The following is a 20,013-nucleotide window of genomic DNA, read 5'->3' as shown; positions in this document are numbered from 1 at the left end:
GTAGGGAAGCACCTTAATTCACACAGCTATGGAACTTAACATACACACACACATACACACACACACAGACACTCAGAGACAGGTATGTGGATATGAATTCCTTATCTGATCTGAGCAGACAGCTCCTCACACTTCACTGTTTAAATCACCTCAAGTTGCTCGGACGGCAGGACTGAATGAGCGTGGCTCCTTTACAAAAGTCCAAATTTAGACTGACTGAGCTTTTCCCTAGGCCACTGGGTCCAGCGTGTAGCACGTTCCTCCAGCCGACATGAACAGGTCCTGGCACTAACTCGCTGAGAGAGGAGCACTGAGCACCACACTGCAGCACCATGTCAGCCAAGACACTGCTGCTGGATGGGGGAGGCAGAGAGAAATGGCAGAAAGAGAGAGAGGGAGCGAGAGAGAGAGCGAGAGAGAGGAAGGGAGAGAATGTCAGGTTTGGTTAGGATCCAGGCTGGTGTTAGAATATGCTTGGCACTAATATGCCACCAGTATCTGTATCCTCATCTCTGTTGTGTGTCAGTGGGCGATGCAGAGGCCTGTCTCTCGCCTACTCTGACGGTGTCTTTTTGGATTATGTCGGCACTCCGCTCAGAGCGCTGCCACCCTTCGCCCATCACTCAGCCACTGTGTTTGAAGCCTGCCCTTTTTTGTCATTAATGCACTTGATGTCTATTTAAAAACTGCAGTGAGCGTGGTATCTGTTTTCCTGTCAGGAGATCATTGACAGCATTAATACCACTTGTCCTTGCCTCATTTACTAAAGCGCTGACACCTAGTTGCAGTCTTCCACATCCATCAAGTCTCTCTCTCTCTCTCTCTCTCTCTCTCTCTCTCTTTCTCTCTCTCTGTCACTTCTTTCTGGCATTTCAGGGCTGTCCTGTTTTAAAACTTCTCTTCCAGGCTATGCATTCAGCTCAAGCAGTCTTACTGAATAGAAGGAATGAGGAGGACATTTTACAGCAAATCACCTAACTGGCACCTTTTTGGGTTTTTTTAGCCATGAACTGTCTGTTTTCTTGTGAGGGAAGAGTGTATGCCATAGGCAGAATTCTACCATTTTAGCCTCATTATGCATAGGGAAATCAGTTATTCTTCAGGATTCTTAGGTAAGAACAAGGTAAGCTGGACAATAAGATGGCATGAAGATGTCACTCCAAGCATCTAGCTACTATGTGAGTTAATGAAAGATATGGGATTCTGGAATAGTCAGGAAAAAGAAGGAGCAGAAGTTTTACATGCTTTGAAATACATCATGCTTGTAGTTTCTTTGTGGGTTTTCACTTCTAATGCTTAGATAAATCTTTAAACAGAAAATTTTATTCAAATCATTAGATTGTGATACCATGTTTGAAACAAGACAGATTGTCACCAGTGGGTGAATCAACCTCTCAGCATGGTTCGTATGCCTGCTGTTTCTGAAGAAGTGCATATCCTTCTGTCTCTGCCTTCCCACAGTCTGTCGCAGAATACATACACACACACACACACACACACACACACTCATTAGAGCCGCGCAGTTGAATCATTATTAACAGCGATTAGGTTATGTGTTCACAGTATGCTCGGCTCAGAAATTCCACTAAATTGGGTTTGTTAATAAGAAACCTTACACAACATTCGGGTCAGTCTATTCACAGTCCATAATAACTATTTTCTTTAAAGCTGCAGGATGTAAGATTTTGGAATTTCTTCCTCTCTGGTAGTGAAACACTATAATGCAAACTTCATGCAGAGGAAACATATTCTAACATGTCTTGTGCTATGTCCTTCTCAACTGTGAGAATTAATCTGAGAATTCAATGAGAATTCAGGGCTGCATCCCAAACCACATTCTATGCACTAAATAGCATGCCTAAGTAGTAATGACACCACTGGTGTAGTAGTATAGTATTTAGTAGGGTAGAATGTGGTTTGCCCAAGTATTTTGCCTCTGTGGATATTATTATCTGTTTATTGTCCCCTCAGGTTCACAGAAGTGATATGAGAATAAAAGCCTAATCGTTTTACCGATCAACTAACTTACCAGAAAGTTTGAAATGCATAAATTACAAACAGACACAAAACATGCACTGTTAGCCCCTAGATGAATTTTAAATGCAGTGAGTCCAGAGGAACAGAGAACCAAGCCAAAAACACCCGTTAGCCTCTATCCGCCCTATATTAGCATGCTATCTGTCAAAATTACACTCACCGAGAGTGAACAGAAGTGTCAGCCGATTGCTCTTGCCAAATAAACACATAATTCACTCTGTTAGCCACTTGACAACTAGCTAAAACATCCAATAACTGGCAAATGATACAAACGCCCCAACAAAGCCTCCCACCTAATTACAGAACAAATAAATGCCAGTCACTTTCTTCAGCTGAGGTATAATGACAGCTGAAATATCGATGTATGTGTACAAAATTCCCACCAATTCCAACCCAACAGCACTGACTGTGATTTAGTATTACAGAATTGTCAGCACAGGTCACAGCTCAGTCACAGCTCAGGAACATCATGTTATAAATATTTTTTATTTCCTTAACTCAATAATCATGTTTTGTTTTTCATTAAAAAAAAAAAAATCCTGCACACTGCACACACACACACACACACACACACATATAGATAGATAGATAGATAGATAGCACAGTATGGTATCTGATTCAAACTAAATTCATTTAACTATGTCACATAGCTATCCAACAACTTGCCCAAAGCCTGGCATTCAGTGTGAGGAGATCACACTTAGCTAGCAAGTTTTTAGCCACTGTGGCATCCAACAGATATTCCCAGACCTTTTTTTTTTTTTTTTTTTTGCAGGATTTCCTTAAAGTCATCGCTGAATGCACAAATTAACGTCTTCATTTATAAATGTGTGTACACACACACACACACACACACACACAAAGCCATGTGGTGCCCAATGTTTTGGTCAGTTGAGAGCAGAGTGGTTATCTGAACCTCTGTAGTCCTCCGTCCATGTATTTCTATGATACTATGATAATGGGCTCTTAGCAGTTCTCTCTCTCTCTCTCTCTCTCTCTCTCTCTCTCTCATACACACACAGAGTAGAAGGCAGGTTTTCTGCTGCTTGTTGTCTAGACAGCACCCTCAGGCCAAATGTTGTCTTTCTGGTGTTCTTAGACTTGAGATGGATGCTCTGTCTCCCCTGACACACCGTTCATGCCAAAATTTGAGTGAGAAGAAGACTGATTCAGAAGTCTGGATCCTCGGTCTTTGACAGGAATATATAAATAGAACAAGTACTGCAAACAATATAACATTCAAATTTTTCTTAACGGGTAAAATATTGGGTGTTCTCATAGTAAACATGCAGTAATGATTTCTGTTTTTACTGACAAAAAGAGTGTGTGCATGTTTTGCTGTATGCTACTACTGTAATGTTTTTGTTCTTCTGTAAGTTGAATATCTTATAGACCATATTAAAAAATACTCAGGGCCATTAGCAGTTCTCAAGCATACAGTGTTGTGAGACAATGACAAGGTTTTTCCTCTAGTGTCATTTTCGTTTTGATACTAACTACTGAGAGTCAAATGAAATTATTGTGACAACATTACTTTAGATGTAATAAAAGCATAATGAAAGAGTAAAATAGTAGTAAAATCTTTCATCTTAAAGTTAAAATCTTGACATATTTACTACCAGCTATTTAACAGTCTTTATTACATATTATTAATTATTATTTAATAACTTATTATTATTTCACACATATATTATTACCTTAATAAATGTAATTATTATTTACTTTCGTTTGGTTTGTAGGGGTGTTTGCCAAGTGCCGTTACGTCTACTATGGCAAGCATTCAGAGGGCAATCGCTTCATCCGCAACGACCAGCTCTGATAAACAGACGGACAGGCCAGGACAAGCAGCGGAGCTTTATAAAGATGTCTTCCTGTGTGTCTTTATTAATATCCACATCACCACGTGCATTTTAAGCAGCTGAACACAGCCCTCTAGTGCCTTCTGCTGAGTGCGCCATCCCTGCCACCTCTCATCTCTCCCTCACTGCCTGAGCCATGCCACTCACTCTGACATTATTGCCTTTAAGCAGCCCTCACACACACACATACACACACACACACATACACACACATCCAAGTGACTGTGCTGACAGCTACTGCTTCATGATGGATTGCCTGATCCAACTGCTACACTCTGCAGGTCAAAGGTCACACCTGAGGCTGCAGTGTGCCCATGAGGACACACAGGATGAGCCCTCCTCAAAGTCAAAGCTAAAGTTAAACACACACACACACACACACACACACACACACACACACACAGACTGTTCATTCCACTTATTCACATCACTCAATTTCTCTTGATACATGTAGTATACAAAAACACAGCATTGTACATGACTTTATAGAATTCTGCACTTTTTTTGAAAAAAAAAAAAAAAACGTAACTCAGGAAGTGCATTCAGTCATAATGTCCTTAATTGCTTCTCACCATTTACTGTTAATATTGTTCAGAACCATTATTCAAATAATTGTAGCAAAAAAGCGAGTGTAACTTTTCTAACAAAAACATTTGATGAACATGTAATCCTACATTTCTGACTTTTTATTGGCAAATGAAGGGCATTTACAGGCACCTTGCACTGCGGCCTTGTGTGTGGTCATGTATACATGAGGTGATATTAAGTTTTTGTTTGTGTGTTAGTGTGTTAGTGTGTGTGTGTGAGTGTGCGTGTGCATACACTGTGTGAAGTTGGTGTGTTGCGGGGGCAGATGTTTCCGCGCAGGAGCCTGGAGGAGCTGGGAAAGTGCGTGGTAATGAGCTTTGCTCTCGTTGCTTGGGTCCAGGAGAGGGAAAAGAGAGACAGGCGAGACAGAGCAGCAGGACTGAAGGGAGGGAGAGAAGTCAACAACTTCTTCCATTCCACTTCTGATTGCCTCCTCATGTGATATGCACACTATTTTAATGACTTGCTCTGTAACTTTTGTTTATGAAAAAAAAAAAAATCCCTAACAGCTTTTTCTGCATTTCAGAAACAAGGTTTCTTCAGTAGCCTTAATATTTAGTGGAAGATTTTACATCAGCTGAATTAAATACTGCATGCTTGATGTGTATCCACTTTTTTCATTCATTTTCATTAAAATACTGTTGTTTTGTAATGTTTGTTTTTTTAAATATAGTTTTTCATGTATCTTAAAGAGTGAGCTCTTGAGACCAAAGTAATACATAATACTAATTGCACATGATTTACACAATAGTAAACAAAGATTTACTGTTAATTATTGTAATGAACTCACAATCACAATAAAATTGGCTGTACTTCTTTTAATTCTTTTAGATCTATTCATATAATAATATCAGTATCTATCTATCTATCTATCTATCTATCTGTCTGTCTGTCTGTCTGTCTGTCTATTAAAATTAGTTTCTGATGTGTATGGCATTACTCTGAGATGGTACCCTGATGGATTCTGATGGACACCTGATATGTTATGGACAGTGTGTTTAACGTTCTCCAGTGCAGCGAGGGAGATGGTTGTGGAAGTGAAAGAGAGCATGTGGCGGCAGAGCTCATTGCTCCATCCTCTCCATCCTCTCCATCCTCTGCTTGCTCTCAGGGAAAGGCCACACATCGCCCAGTGAAATGTTTCTTGTGATTGTGGGTCACATGCTTTGTGTGTTTGTTAGTCTGACTGTATGTGAATGCAAAATGTGCATATTGCTGAGACTGTGTTTACACAATGTTTTTTGTATGTATGTGTGTGTGTGTGTGTCTTCTTGGTCTTATGGGACTATGCCTGTGCACTGCTCCTGTTGTGCTGCCGGAGAGCATGGTCACTAGTGCGGGCGTTTCTAAATGACAAGGTTTATTTGTCCGTGTTGTGATATGTTCACAGGAAAGTGCCAGTGACAGCCAGAGGAGGCAGGAAGAGGGAGCCACAACAAGTCCTCCCCCCTCCTCACCGCACAAAATGTCATCTCTTCCCTGGCTGGCTCACCCAGCCATCCCCATGAAAAGAACAGACATTTAAAACTTTGTGACATGTGTCAGAGACGCTGCCATTGAGCCAGTGCCGCTGATGTAGCCCGAATTGACAGCAGCGGAGCCGGCGGAGCTGGCTGGGGGACGTAGCGAGTTTGGTGAGTGTCACTTCCCATCCTCGTCACGGCCTCGTCTCCAACAGCTCCGCAAATATAAACAGCATTAGGAGAGAGGCGCAAGTGCAGAGGGTAGACATATGCTGCCACGCATGTGTACTGCGTGTGAGTGAGAGAATGCGCGGATGTGTGTGTCGTGCAGGGGGCACAGGATGGGGACTAATTAAGGAGCGAGGAACAGAGCGTGCACTAGGCACAGGCTGTGACCCAGGGGAATGTGTGTGTACGGCTATACAGAAAGTTCCTCACTGGAGTTGCGTAGCACCAATGATGAGCCCTACAGATAGGTCTCAGGGCAGAGTGAAAAAAGATGGAAAAGTGTACACTAACTTCACAAACGGGATTAAGAGTAATCTCACACTTTCCTCAAATTCTCTTGTGGAGCTTAATGTGCTTGCATTGCATGAAGTAATGAAATGTGGTGATGTGGTTAATGACTTTAAACAGTTTCTGATTTGAACACAATGGAATGCTAGTGATGTCTAGCATTTCTCTTGTTGTAGCTGATCATATCGGATGCTTCTGGAAGCTTGACAGGCAGAGCTGGTGGGTGTTGCTGATGCAGAAGACAGTGTGAGCTGACAGTGTTCCCATTACAGCATGTTCACAGAGCTCTTGCTCCAGTGCAGGCCTGTATAGAGGGCCTTAGTAGAAACTCAGTGGAAGCCCAGGGCTCTACCACAGCCCACTTTCTCTCCAGCTCTGATCCCAACTTTCATTGTGGCTGCCTGTCAGAGCGGCTCTGGGAAATCGCCCCTAGTCATCAGTTATTAGGCTCCTCTCTTTGAGTGATTGACAGCGGCGAATGCAAATCAGGCGCATGAGAAAGCGCTTGGCGCTGTATCAGTGATTGACAGCCGTATGCTGATAGCACGCTAACTGGATGAGAGAGAGGTGAGATGAGGGTCTGATCATTCTCCCGAGCTCGCAGCCTCATCCTTTACTGCAGACACGAGGAGACATTAGCTGAGGCAGACAGCCCGGGAAAGGGCAGGCACAGAAAAAGAGCCTTATTTCCGGCACGGTTTCAGATGAGTAGCATTTGTCATTGAGGGGAAGATGGTGTAATTAGCTTGTCAGTCTACTTTAGGCTGAGCTAGCTTTCGCTGGTAAGAAAGATGGACGAACTGCCACGGGAGTTGACAGCCAGTCGATAATGTGGCAATTAATGTCATAAATAATTCCTCTACCAATTATATCAGAATGGACTTTGTGCTTTAAAAAGAGAATAGTGTTCCCTTATCATTTCCTCTATCAGCAAGTACTGCCATAATGTGTCACCTAATTATTTCCCTTTAAACACCGCAGCACAATATGGCCTTTCTTTTCAAATATATTTCTAGGGCACAGAATTCGAAAAAAACAAACCACAGCTGCAGCAATCTATGCTTGTATTTTTTGTGTTTTTAAGCCTTTTTTTTAATAGACACTGTTAGGAGGAATGTAGTTATAAAATGTCAAGAGCAGGTCCTGGACAAAGCTTCACACTAATACAATTTGACAGTATAGGCAGTATTGTGTAAATCAATTTCACTTGATATTTTAAAGGTTGCTAAAGCCTTACTAACAGGCAGGGTATTGATTCACCGCCCATCTTCCACTGTGGGAAAATATTGTTTCTCATCACTTACTTCACCTCTAAACTCAAGGTAATGATATTCCACAATACAATGTTTAATATGAGAGTTAAGATCCAGGAAGAATGAGCTCTGACTTCTACATGATGATCTGTACTGTTCAGTCTGTTTTGGCTGAAGGCATCCTTACAAGCATGAAGATTACTATAAACACCACATGGGTCTGATCTTCTCACCATTCTCTCTCTGAGCTTAATCCACATGAACGCGAACAGTTTCTTGTTCAATATTCTCTCTAAAGTGCTCTTTTGAAATGGGTGAGCAGATAAAATGAGCTCAGCTCATGCAAGGCATCAGTAATGTTGTGTAAAACAGTGTTAAATGCATCAGATGATGGCGGTAGGTTTAATATATAGTCCAGCCAGCGATGGATCAAGGTCACTTCAGCTTCCTCTACATAATGCATGAATCCCCCCGTACTCGCAGTCTCCAATCATCCACACCAACCTTGGGATGAAAATTTTACTAAGTAAATCAGTGAACATGCTGGCATTTCTATTAACCTCCAATGTGCAACCGACAGAGTGATGAATTATGCTAAATAATAACACATCCCAATAAATCAGCTCTATAACTTGAAGGTGAAGTGAAACTCACCTGGCTAGCAAATGGTGTTATTTTAAATACAGTGAATGCAATGTTCTTCTATGTGGAAGTTTAACTGATAAGCGTTATTAAAGCCCCAGCAGTTTGGTATTTTTGCAGTATACAGTTAAAGACAAGTTGTATAAAATACATAATATAATGAAATATACTATAGTATTCTTGGACCTAAGGTGTTGATTCATTTTCTGCAACAGCAGCTCTGACAGTAGTAGTAGGTTTAGATTTTAATGCGCTCGTTCTAATAAGTCATCGTTTCTATTAAATGAGTGTAAAGAGATTTTTATTTAGCATTTTAGGAAGGCATCTAAAGTGTGGCAAAGATAAGCTGTCTTCAATCTTCAGGACGGAGGTCTGTCTTCTTGTGGTTTCTTGGTAAAATGTCCAGGCACATTTTTGGTTTTTTTTTTCTTTTTTTTTTTAATTAATGCAGAGAGAGAGAAAAGGTGACTGGTGAGCGAACGACTGTTAATAGTTGCTATAATCTAAGTGATACCAGGAACTAACTGCCCATTATTATACATAACTATGAATGGATAAAAATGTATGACGTATCATTCTTTAATAAATAATCTGTTGGCAAATTGCTATGGTATAAAAGGAAGAAAACATTTTTGGAATGTGCTGTTATTGGAAAATAATCAAGTGGTAACAGTATCACACCAGGCCATCCTTAACTATTTTCCTATAGCATCCATTCCTTCAGGTTTTATTTCTTACTTATGCAATGTGGTGTCATAATCAAAAGCTGGGATAGTTCTGATGATACGCAATGCCTCTTACCTCCTTAATCTCCCAGACCCTGCTCTAGATTTCCTGTCCTCACTCTTATAACTGCTCACCTTTCCTACTAGTCTCACTGTAATTACTGGATAATTCATATTATGTTCTGAATTATAATAACGAATGTCCACTTATTTTCCTTCATGTATCATGTCCAGAAAATTATTGGTTAATTTTGTACTGTTATTACTCCCATAGCAATGTATCCAATAAGTGCAGATAAATGAAGGGTTTGAGAGTTTACTGAGATGAACCTGACAGTCAGTGATTCATTAAAGTTGATTCAGAGTGGATACAGAGCCTGACAGAGTTAAACAGAAAAAGTCTATTTACATTTACTTACATTCTGTAATACAAATTCTCATTTCTATGTTCTAAGTGCACTTTCCACCACACATTTCTACATTACTAGTTAAACTCTGTGTGATTATCAGTAACAACGTGTTTGCTCCCCTCACTGTCTCTTACTGATAATGACTTTCATTCATCTTTTGTCATATTGTTTAAAGGAGTTGATGATGATATAAATAGGAGAAGTTAATAGAGAAGGCTACATCATGGAAAAGCATTCTGGATTTCCTCCATGCTGAAGTGCTGAAGTCTGAAAGACGACTCATGCAGAATCTACAAAGCTTGTGTTAGTGTAAAACCTGTTAATCCACCTTTTTTAATTTAAATTAAAAAACCGTTTTGATTTAAATGGCGACTTACTTACATGTCAGTTTTAAATTAATACTCAATTGTAGTTTTTGAGAACCATAAACTAATACTGGATAAGAGAAATAATCATAAGTGTGCAAGCAAATAATGGGTAATAATTGAACATGAAAGCCATTTAACTACAAATCTATTTCCTTATGTGCAGTGTGTAACCATAACCTTTATCATCTGTGTATTGAAAACAGGGTGTAATATTAACCATTGTTAATGAAGTTGCAGTCATTTGCTTTTCTCTCTCACCAAATTAATACTACAGAAATCTACAGCTACTGATTGTATAAATTCAATCAGAATTTTATTTTCTAATTATCTTATTTAGTGCTTTTTTACATGCCCTTGTTGTCCATCTTTGCAATTTTGTGACACTAACAGGAATGCTAATTGAAAGAACATAAGCAGCCTGGTGTATCACAGCCTTAAGACTCTATTAAGTTTTGTCTAAGCTTTTTGTCTAAGTTTTATTGTGTGATGAAAAGTCTGTGAGGATTAGTGAATGTCTGTGTGGTCTATTAGGCAGATGACTAGCTGCAGTGAGTAATGCTGTGTGCTGCCAGCTGAGAGCTCGGCTCGGTTTTATCCAGAGCTCCAGTGGACTCCTCGAGCTTAACATCTGTGTCTCCAGCAGGGCACAGAGCGATGAGCCCCCACTGACGGAACAGATCAGTCAGTCGGATGAGGCTTTCAGCAGCTGGCCCACAGGAGGACACTGCACCGTGCTCACACAGACACTGAGACCATCCCATGAATATTATGTATTATGTAGGCTTACTGAGAGAAAAGTGTTAGTGCTGAGTTTCACTTTGATGAAAGATCATGTCTTCCAGGGAGAGTGTATACGAAAAGAATTACAAATGGCACAGAAAACACAGTGCCTTTTATTCCTCTTTAATTCTGTTAATTGTCTCAGGTGAAGATTAAGTACGCTTGTCCTTTTAATTCAGCTTCAAATGATGCAGCAAGGTCTCTCTTTCTCTGCCTGTCTCTCTGTAACTTTCTCTTTTCTCTCTCTGTCTCTCTGTCTGTCTCTCACTACCTCTCTCTCTGTCTGTCTCTCTCTCACTGTGTCTCTGGTGGAGAGGAGGATTGAGTTGTCATGTAGCTCTAATAGGCAGCACAGGGAATCATTAGTCTAGCTCAGCTCTCTGACTGATGGGCATTTCACTCCAATCATCAGAGCGCACTCACACGGCCGCCACTATTGACACGGTGTCAGAGCTGAGAGGGGATGGCTTAATCAGGCGCGACACTCTCAGCATTGATTTGACAAGCGGCCGTAATGACCTTCTTGTTTTTGTAAAGGATCACTGTTTATCTGGGCTGGCACTGATGTGCGGAACGTGCCGCATCGTCATGGAAACTGTTATCCGGACAGATCCGGGACTCTTGAGGGCACGAGGGAGTGAAAGGGGCCACAATGTTGCCACGGCAATAGCTCCTCCTACCTCTAGTGATGTCTATCCAATACAGTCTCATTTCCTTCTGTCAGTCACTGTGTGAGTCCTTAAACATTCACATTTCTGCTGGACATAAAAGAGCTGCAGGAATTAATTCTCAAAGTTGTCATATTAATAATAAATCCTGTTCCACACACTGAAGGTCAATATTAGAAAGTTCTCGGTTTCATTTTTGCTGCTGACAAGCCATGTAGAAAATAGTTTTTGATTTTTGAATTTATTGATTTACCAAAAGGCCCATAAGGACTTTTCTGTTCATGCAGGATAATGCCTAAGCTCTGCCTTGTAGGCTGATGTCCTCGCTCTGCTCCCTCACCCTGTCAGTGCCTGATTTGAAAGACATGCTCTGAATGATTTCTTATGTTATTTACACTCTTGTATTTGACAGCACCTCACCTTGTTTGTGTTTGACCTTAATTCAGAAGAAGCAGGTTGTTTTACAGCCGTAAACATGCCTTTACTTAAGCTGCTCCCACCAGGTTATTTGCAAAAAGAGCTGAGGATGAGGCCGCTGTCAGTGTGTCAGTGTAATCAGCTACCCACTCCTCCTCCTTCTCTCTCTCTCTCTCTCTCTCTCACACACACACACACACCTCATAGAGCATGTGTCAGACAGTAAATATTATTGGCATGCTGACAGGTCTGAAGCCACAGCTCGCTGTGTAAAATCGTTAATAAGCAGCATGATGGGGCCACTTCATCCCAAGGTGAGAATATAGAGGCCTGTTTTCATCCACAATTATCCAGAGGACACGACAAAGGGTCCATTGTGAGATGATTTCAGCCTGAGCGCTGCTGTGCTTTGTCTCTGATATGGGGAGAGCAAGAACGAGAGAGAGAAAGAGACACACACAAAGTGAGTGAGGAGAGAGGAATCATGCTTAAAATCTTCCACCTCAGGATTTAGTGCTGTCAACTTTTCCTGACAAATTGCTCATTGTGTAATATTTTGTATATAACACACAACTAAGGTATAAAACATATTCTCATGTAAAAAAAAAAAAAAAATCACGTGTAATAAAGTCTCTTAATATGTGAAGTATTTACAATTTTTAACACTTGATATTGAAATTATATTGGGTCACGCAGCTCACCTACACTGAGACGTGTCTTTGTTGATGGTGTGCTTGTGTTTTATCGGGAGCGACTGAGTCTTGCATGGTTACTTTTGGTAAACATACTGCCAAGTTAAATGGCTGATCAATCAATTTCAGTGAAATCGATCTGAATCAGTTCTGCCTGCATGCACACAGAGGGAGCCACTTTATCGCAAATCAATCATTCTGAAAACATCTCACAAAGGGGCCAGTTCTTACTAACAAGCCATCAATTTAAGCCGGTTGGGTGCCACCTTTATCAGGCTACAAATCAGCAGCGCAACCAACATCTGCTCTACTTCCACCTCTCTTTACTGCAGCCTGCTTCGAGGGTCAAGCTCGTTTTCATAGCTGGAGGCAACACAGCACCCTATCTGCACATATGAGCTCCATCTGTGATTATGGCCTGAATATCAAATTTTACATTCACTTCCATAATTATTGGCACCCTTGTCTAATATGAATATTAAATATAACTTGCCTAAATAGCAGATATGTGCTTAAAATAGAGGAACTGAATGTTTTCATACTAATAACTGATAAACGAAATGTTTTGCACAATTAGCCCATAATTGGAGTAACAGCACTAACACTATATTTTCTTTGAATTCTTAATAAAGTTGGAAAACTGCAGAAAAAATTGTTAGATCCTGTTATCACTTTTTATCACATTATAACAGCTGTAAGTAGTATTTCCCCAACATGCCTCTTTTTTAAAACTTTTTTTTTCATGTGTAATACTTGTATGACATTTTGTCATTTGTGTGACTCTTTCAATGTTAAATGTCTCCTTCACAATTTGTTAAATAACATTTTTATCTGCTTAGTCTTAGATTATGTGGAGCACAACAATAACATTAGAATGAGTGCATTAATATAAACCTGTGGTCTGAATTACTGTACAGTTGCTGCTGTTATAGAAAATCAACCAGCATTGAATCAACTGATCTGAGTATTTATCAGCTCTGTAGTACAAGCATGATTAAATCAGTGCCCAGTTTACATTAAAACTGATGCTACATTATTTTATTTGTTGTTCTTGTTTTGAGTATCCTCATTCGCTTACATTGGTATCACTGTAAAGCTCAAATGGAAAAAATGACAGTCGTTAGAACACAAATACATCCATTTTAATTTGAGAAAATACAAAAAGAAACATGTACAATTTATGTACAAACTTTTTGTACAAGACAGTATGTTTATCAGCAGGTTATATTTGACAGAGTCAGGTAGATCAACTCAGCACCATCAATTTCTCCATTTCTCCAGTAGCTAAAACAGTTCAAACTCCTTTTTCCTGTAATGAACAGCCAAATAATTAAATGGAAATTGAATGTTCTGAATTTTTATTAAAAAGAAAAAAAAAGTTCCCAAAGCAGTTTCAGCTTAGGTTTCACTTTCAGTTAAGACTTAATTCCCTTACAGCACATTATTCAATACAGTTTGTAATGTTGTAGTGACAGCCGATTTTACAGTAGAATAATTGTCTGAAATAACACTCTTTAACAAGTGGACAGATGACCATACAAACACATTAAAACTCATTTAGTGCCCAGCATTTTTCAGTCAGTGTGTTTTGCTGCTTTATATTTATGGGGTTATATATGTATCAGTAGAGTCTGGCTTTATAACTGAAACTTTAAGCTCTCTTTAGATGCCACTTTTCGCTTTAGTGGGTCTTCAGACGTTCCTCCTTCAGTCTGACTGCAGCCCTGCCTGCACTGCCCTGGCATGGAGGCTTGCGTGGCTTGGATGTTCTCCATGCCAGGATTAGATGCCACAAAAAATCTCTTCATGATTTTAACATCTGACTGAAAGATGCTGGTTTAGAGACAATGTCATGGCACTTTAGACAGTCTGATATGTAGAGAACAGTGGTTTCACCTCACAGCAGGCACACACACAGACACACACACACACACACACACTGCATGGAACTGCTGTGGCTCTTGTTGCACACTGGAGAAGAAAGTCAAGCTGAAGGACAAGTCTTGTTTATCACTTTGTGGACAGACATTAGCTGTCTAAAGAAAAAAGAAAAAAACTAAATCTACCAACAGAGGAAAAAAAACATTCCTGATATATACTAATTATTATGTTATATCTGTAAACAAATAGGTGGTAGTGAGTGTTTAAACAATGACTTTATTACTATAACATATAATTGCTTAAAAACTGGCAATATGGAATGTAAACGCTGATATTAAAGAAATAACAAACTGAAATTACAGTATACCAACTCTGAAATTAGCTTCACTCAAAACATTCATCAATTCACCTGCTTTCTACACCGTACATTAGCTCATTTTTGCAATGCAGTGCATGAGTTTCATTACAGGAAAAGAATCTTGGACAAATCCTCTAAAAAATGACTCCAGTATTTTGTGATTTATGATTCATTTTAAGTCTGAATCCTTTTTCCCCAGACTAGCAAGTATGTTATTTAACAATCCAATTTTACATACAGTTTACTCACATTTTTAAAAGAAGTCTACTTGCTACAAAGTGTAACATCCATGTATTCACAATTCAAAATCACTTGAGGACAGAGCCTATTGGGCTGCATTAGGATCAAACTACATCCAGAGGACAAACATTAAAGCTGAGATCCTTGTTCTTCAAAAAATAAAATGTGGCCTATAAATGGGCAGAATTTACACAACATACTTCAACACTAAGCATTATCATATTTTTTCCTCAGTAGTAAAATCGCGATGTTTTTTTTTCTTATATCTAGCATTAGATGGTGATTAGCTCACTGACTGAGGCGATCTGCACATCTTCCAACTGTGCCATTTCAAACACAGTTTAAAGTGTATTACAGTTAATCACATGAAAATATTTCAGCATGTTACTCTGTTTCCTGAGACCTAATTTAGGTCAATATCAGTGGTAACGATCAGTTCTACCCTGAGAGAGAGAGAGAGTAGATGCAAGCCATTGGCAATGACCCATTCTCATGCACATTTTCACCATCAATTTTCACTTTCAGCTTGGAATTATACTACAGTTTACATCTAATTACTGTATCAATAGTTTATCTCAGCCAATAATGAATAATAGAATATTGTAATTGATATAACTAGGTCCTTCAAAGCAGCTCAAGTATCGAGTATTAAAGTACTCTCCCAGAAAAGCAGATGGAGAGCTAAAGCTGGAACTTTGTGACTGTCTCCTGTAGCACGAAACGGACAGTACGTTTGTCCTTTTAAAAGCATGATATGTTCGGTTGCCAAGGGTAAAAATGGACAACAAACTTAACTGGTGTGTACTGAAGCCTTGTTAATATCTATTTAAGATAATTTTAGAAATAAAGTTCTTCGATATGTATAAAAATAAGTACAAAATGATTATGCTTATATGGATAAAAAATAACTATGTACGTACAGTATGTATAAATCTGACAGAACACTTCAAGCAAAATTCTGCTTAACATATGTATATTATTACACTTCCCACATAAAGGCTCACCACACCACCGTGTTCCAGTGTGATGTGTAGTGGAGTTCATTCTGTCCCGTCTAACAGCAGAACAACACAACACACTGTCCAACATTCTCTTTACATGATAATGACAACTATGATTGAGTTTCACTTGTGTATATCTGTAGGTTCTTGTACTATTGAGGCATCATGGTTGGTCACAGAGAACATCCAAGCATGTCTCTGCCTCTGTGCCAACACTGTGTCAGGCAGTGGGACCAATCAGAAGGAGGAACCATGTATGCCCACTTTTCGCAATATGTGGCATGTCACACTACACATTCCAAGTTTCTTCTTTAATTCAAAATCAGAGAGAATGTTAAATATGCTTTGAAAGCTCAATCACAGTGGCATTTTCAGCATGTGAGTGCAGTGTGTAAACCAGCACACACATGCACAAGTATTCGATTCCTGTGCCTCTTCCAAACAATCGCATTATGAGCCTTGATCATACACTTTAACAACCACAGCAACACCAGCAGTCAAGCGTGATGGAAAGACATCAACAAAAGTAGTGCATATCCTGATAATGTATTGCCAATTTAGTAGGGCTACGCTGGAGATGACTTCTTGCATTATTACATGAACATGATAAGTACATTCCCGTATACGATGACCTACACTGTTTATGTGCATGGAAATGAATTCAATTTCCCGCTCTGCATGTCCAGGTTGTGTGCAACATTTACTCAAATGAAAGCTTCTCCACACAAAGCAGGACTGAGGCCCCTCAAGCAACACTCATCACCTTTAACAGTTGCTTCTCCTAACAGAGCCACTCCACGGTCAGTCAGCAAGTTTACTCACTGCGCTGTGAATTCAGAAACGTTTACAATCCTTTCAGAACCCAGTCTCAAGTTTTTCCACTATTACATTTAGTGCAAAAAGAAGAAGCAGATGAGGGCGCATGTATGTGTGTGTAGTGGGGCTTAAGCGACACTTCAGATGAGGTTCTTTGGGTAACGTTAACAAGCTGAAGGACTGTGACCCTCATCCTCCATAACACAAAGCCTTCTGCACAGAGTCAGGTCACTGCAGACACGAGATATTGCAATGAATTACAGGAAGTACTTCTTTACTGTTTTAACATAATTTCAAAAAGTGCTAGAGGGCTGTACAATCCTTATTTGATTGTCATTATGTACATCACTATGTATACATTTATAAATTAAATGTTTCCAAAAGCATGGAAGTAACATTAAAGGTATACACATAGGAGGTCCCTTCTAGTTTCCATGATCACAAAAAAACTCTCAAGGTGTAAAATGACAGTGAATCGCTATTATCATCACCGTTTCTTCATCACTGCTCATCTTTTACATCAGGATGCTCCAGCTCGTCAAAAGCCTGGGATTCAGCATTCATCTTCAACTTCTCTGATTGGTGGAATCAGGCTGCTAGTGGATTTGTACTGATTGACTTGATTGGCCATGTGAGTGCTCATGGGCTTGATTTGAATGTTCCTTGGGTAGGCATTTTCTGGTTCATCTGTAAACCATTTCTTTTCTGTGAGACAACCAGGCAGAAGAGAGGCAGGGGAAGATGGAAAAGGACAGTATTAATATATTAGAATAATATATGCTGACAGTTGAATGCAGCTCTGTTGAAAACACAAACCTTCTTTCTATCCTGAAAGGATAAATGGCATTCAACAACCATACAGATTGAAAGGCTTTAAGATGACTAACTCTATTTTCTCTCATGATAATACAGTATAATGTATGTAAAAGCTCTAAACACATTGAGGACCATAGAGTAGACTAAAAGAATAAAGGACATCATGCTGTGTTCCGGTGTTCATTATCATGGTGGTATCAAGTCTGAACTCTGAACATTTTACACTGTAACTTGGTCAAATCTGGGAAATGAGACAGCATGCCAAATTACAGAGGACTTAAGCCATGTGTGGGATGAATTTCTGTCTTCATCCCACAGGCACTGTCATTTCCTAGCACTCGAACATTTCTAACTCCGACTGTAACGTGAAACTCGCTGCAGGCTCAAGAGTGTCAGCCAGCGCAGGCCTGCAGGCTACAGTGTCACAGCACAGGCGTTTGATGTGAGTGGAGTTGTGCCTGCGGTGGTGCAACGAGTCAGCCACCTTGCTCTATTCCCCTGAGTTCACTACTGATATTGGCACTCATATCGCCCTGAGACATCCTCCGGCATGGCAAGAGTTAAGAGAGCCAATTTCTCAGGTACTGGGCTTCTCATCAGGTTTTCCTTTCTTACATTTTGTTGAGAATTCTGCCAAGAGGAAACATTTAACACTCAACTTCCTTGGTTTGGATGAGGAAGTTATGATCAAACCAATCCAAATTCGGGTATCTGACAATTTATTACATAATGTGGGGGAACTAACAAATAATCAGTCTGATTAAAACACACAGACCTTTCACAGAATAGATCAGCAAATAAAGCAAACCTAAAAATACATATATGAAGAGGAACGCAATCAAATAGAAGGTCATATATAGATCAATTTTATCAGATGAACTCAGGTATAGAGGTAAAAAATTAGAGGAGGATGATCAACCGCATGCAATGCTGGGGTGATCCTAAGCATGACAAGAGTTAAGCAGTAGCCAATTGCTTTCTACCTGAAAGCAACGGTGAAATGTAGGCATGACTTCCTTTGAAAATAAAATCAACAGCCCCTCTCATTACAGTGCTCCACAAGGACATGATTGAAATATCTCACAACAGGTGCTGTATCATGCAGAATCATTAACTTGCATACCTTGGCTCATTCTATTCATCCTTGTTGCACTTTAAAAAAAGAAGTGGTCTAAGTAAGTTTTACAGTTCTCAGGGTGAGAAACACGTCTAAAACACGGTTACTGACATGACCATATCCTTTATGTTAGGCTAATGTTAAACACCTTCAGTCAACTTCGGGGGTGTTAAAAGCTTTAAAAACAATCCTAATAATTTGCACTTTCATTTAACTAACATGCATTTCATGTTTATGTGAACACATATGCTGGGGATTTTTAAGGTCCTACATTTAACATCTACTGAAATTATAAACGTATGCCAAAAAAAAAAAAGTCTTGCTAACGTATCGTTCTCCAAGTCCTAGCATATATGTGTCTCTTTATGAGGGTCCCGAATTGCTAAATAAACTGTCTTGCTCCAAAACATCTGTAAATACATGGAGTTTACTAGAGGAAATGCACTTAAACTTCTTGTAATACCTTGCAGTTGCAATATCTTGAGTTTTTTTTTTTTTTAAACCCTGCAGAGTTATTTTGTTATTTGTGAATATTCTGACATAACTCTGTAGGGCATTCACTTTGGAACATGTGTCCATTTCTGTATATTTTTACAACATGAGCAGAGCTCTTGCACCTGCAAGGATATGAGGACATTTTGGATCTCGGGATTGGATAAAATCCAAACAATCTCTCTTTGCAGCTCTAGATCCAAACTAACAAATTCAAAACTACAGAAAACACAGCTAACACACACTAAAACATGGACATGCAATAGCAGCCCTCACACATACAGAGACAAATGAAAATGACACCAGGAAATGAACTTTCTATTCCTGCTTTATTACAAATAGACATAAGGACTTAGGTCATGTCAGAAGATGGCATAGCCATATAAGCCTACACAACTCAAACAAACAAACACACAAGAAGTATTTGTATATACTTTATATACAAATATCTGTGCACAAACACACAACCATATGAGTATTCACTGACTCAATATATTTATTACAGATATATTCTTTTTAACCAACTAACAATACTGAAATGGTCATTTGAATTAAACAAATGTTATAATTACACAAATTACACAAAACGTGTTATAGCAAAAACTTTCAAATTGCCCTGGCATTTTACTGCATCGTTATAATGGAACAGCCAAACACAGGCCAGTGCTGCTATGGTCCTGAAATAAAGTGTGGCTGAAATGAAGCAATGAACTAATGGGTCCAGTCTGAGCTCAGAGCAAACATCACATGCACATCATCACAGAGCAAATGCACAAACAACACAAGCAGATTTGGGTAGAAAAAACACAAACATTACTCTTTTTGTATGACAAGTGCTCACAACAGCAATCAACAAGCACAAACATACAAACAC

At 39.4% G+C, this 20,013-nt stretch overlaps 2 protein-coding genes across 21 annotated transcripts in view; one reads left to right on the top strand and one right to left on the bottom strand.

Annotated features, from left to right (window-relative positions):
- lrmda (leucine rich melanocyte differentiation associated) overlaps nucleotides 1–4,428 on the top strand; it is a 229,505-nt gene extending 225,077 nt beyond the window's left edge. For both annotated transcript variants that reach the window (XM_053232432.1, XM_026933173.3), the window contains one exon: nucleotides 3,777–4,428. In XM_053232432.1, the coding sequence (XP_053088407.1) occupies nucleotides 3,777–3,856 (80 nt within the window). In that variant the 3' untranslated portion in view covers nucleotides 3,857–4,428. The remainder of the gene's footprint in view (nucleotides 1–3,776) is intronic.
- A 9,110-nt stretch (nucleotides 4,429–13,538) lies between these two features.
- Nucleotides 13,539–20,013, bottom strand: part of kcnma1a (potassium large conductance calcium-activated channel, subfamily M, alpha member 1a) — a 147,317-nt gene continuing 140,842 nt past the window's right edge. For 15 of the 19 annotated variants that reach the window (XM_053232798.1, XM_053232808.1, XM_053232793.1 and 12 more), the window contains 2 exons: nucleotides 18,654–18,682; nucleotides 13,539–17,419 (listed from right to left, as the gene is read on the bottom strand). In XM_053232798.1, the coding sequence (XP_053088773.1) occupies nucleotides 17,268–17,419; nucleotides 18,654–18,682 (181 nt within the window). In that variant the 3' untranslated portion in view covers nucleotides 13,539–17,267. The remainder of the gene's footprint in view (nucleotides 17,420–18,653; nucleotides 18,683–20,013) is intronic. The other 4 variants (XM_053232811.1, XM_053232810.1, XM_053232800.1 and 1 more) reach the window with 1 other exon arrangement.

This window comes from Pangasianodon hypophthalmus, chromosome 3, assembly GCF_027358585.1.
Source record: "Pangasianodon hypophthalmus isolate fPanHyp1 chromosome 3, fPanHyp1.pri, whole genome shotgun sequence".
Classification (NCBI taxonomy): Eukaryota; Metazoa; Chordata; class Actinopteri; order Siluriformes; family Pangasiidae; genus Pangasianodon; species Pangasianodon hypophthalmus.
This window is presented reverse-complemented; position numbering and strand designations above follow the sequence as displayed.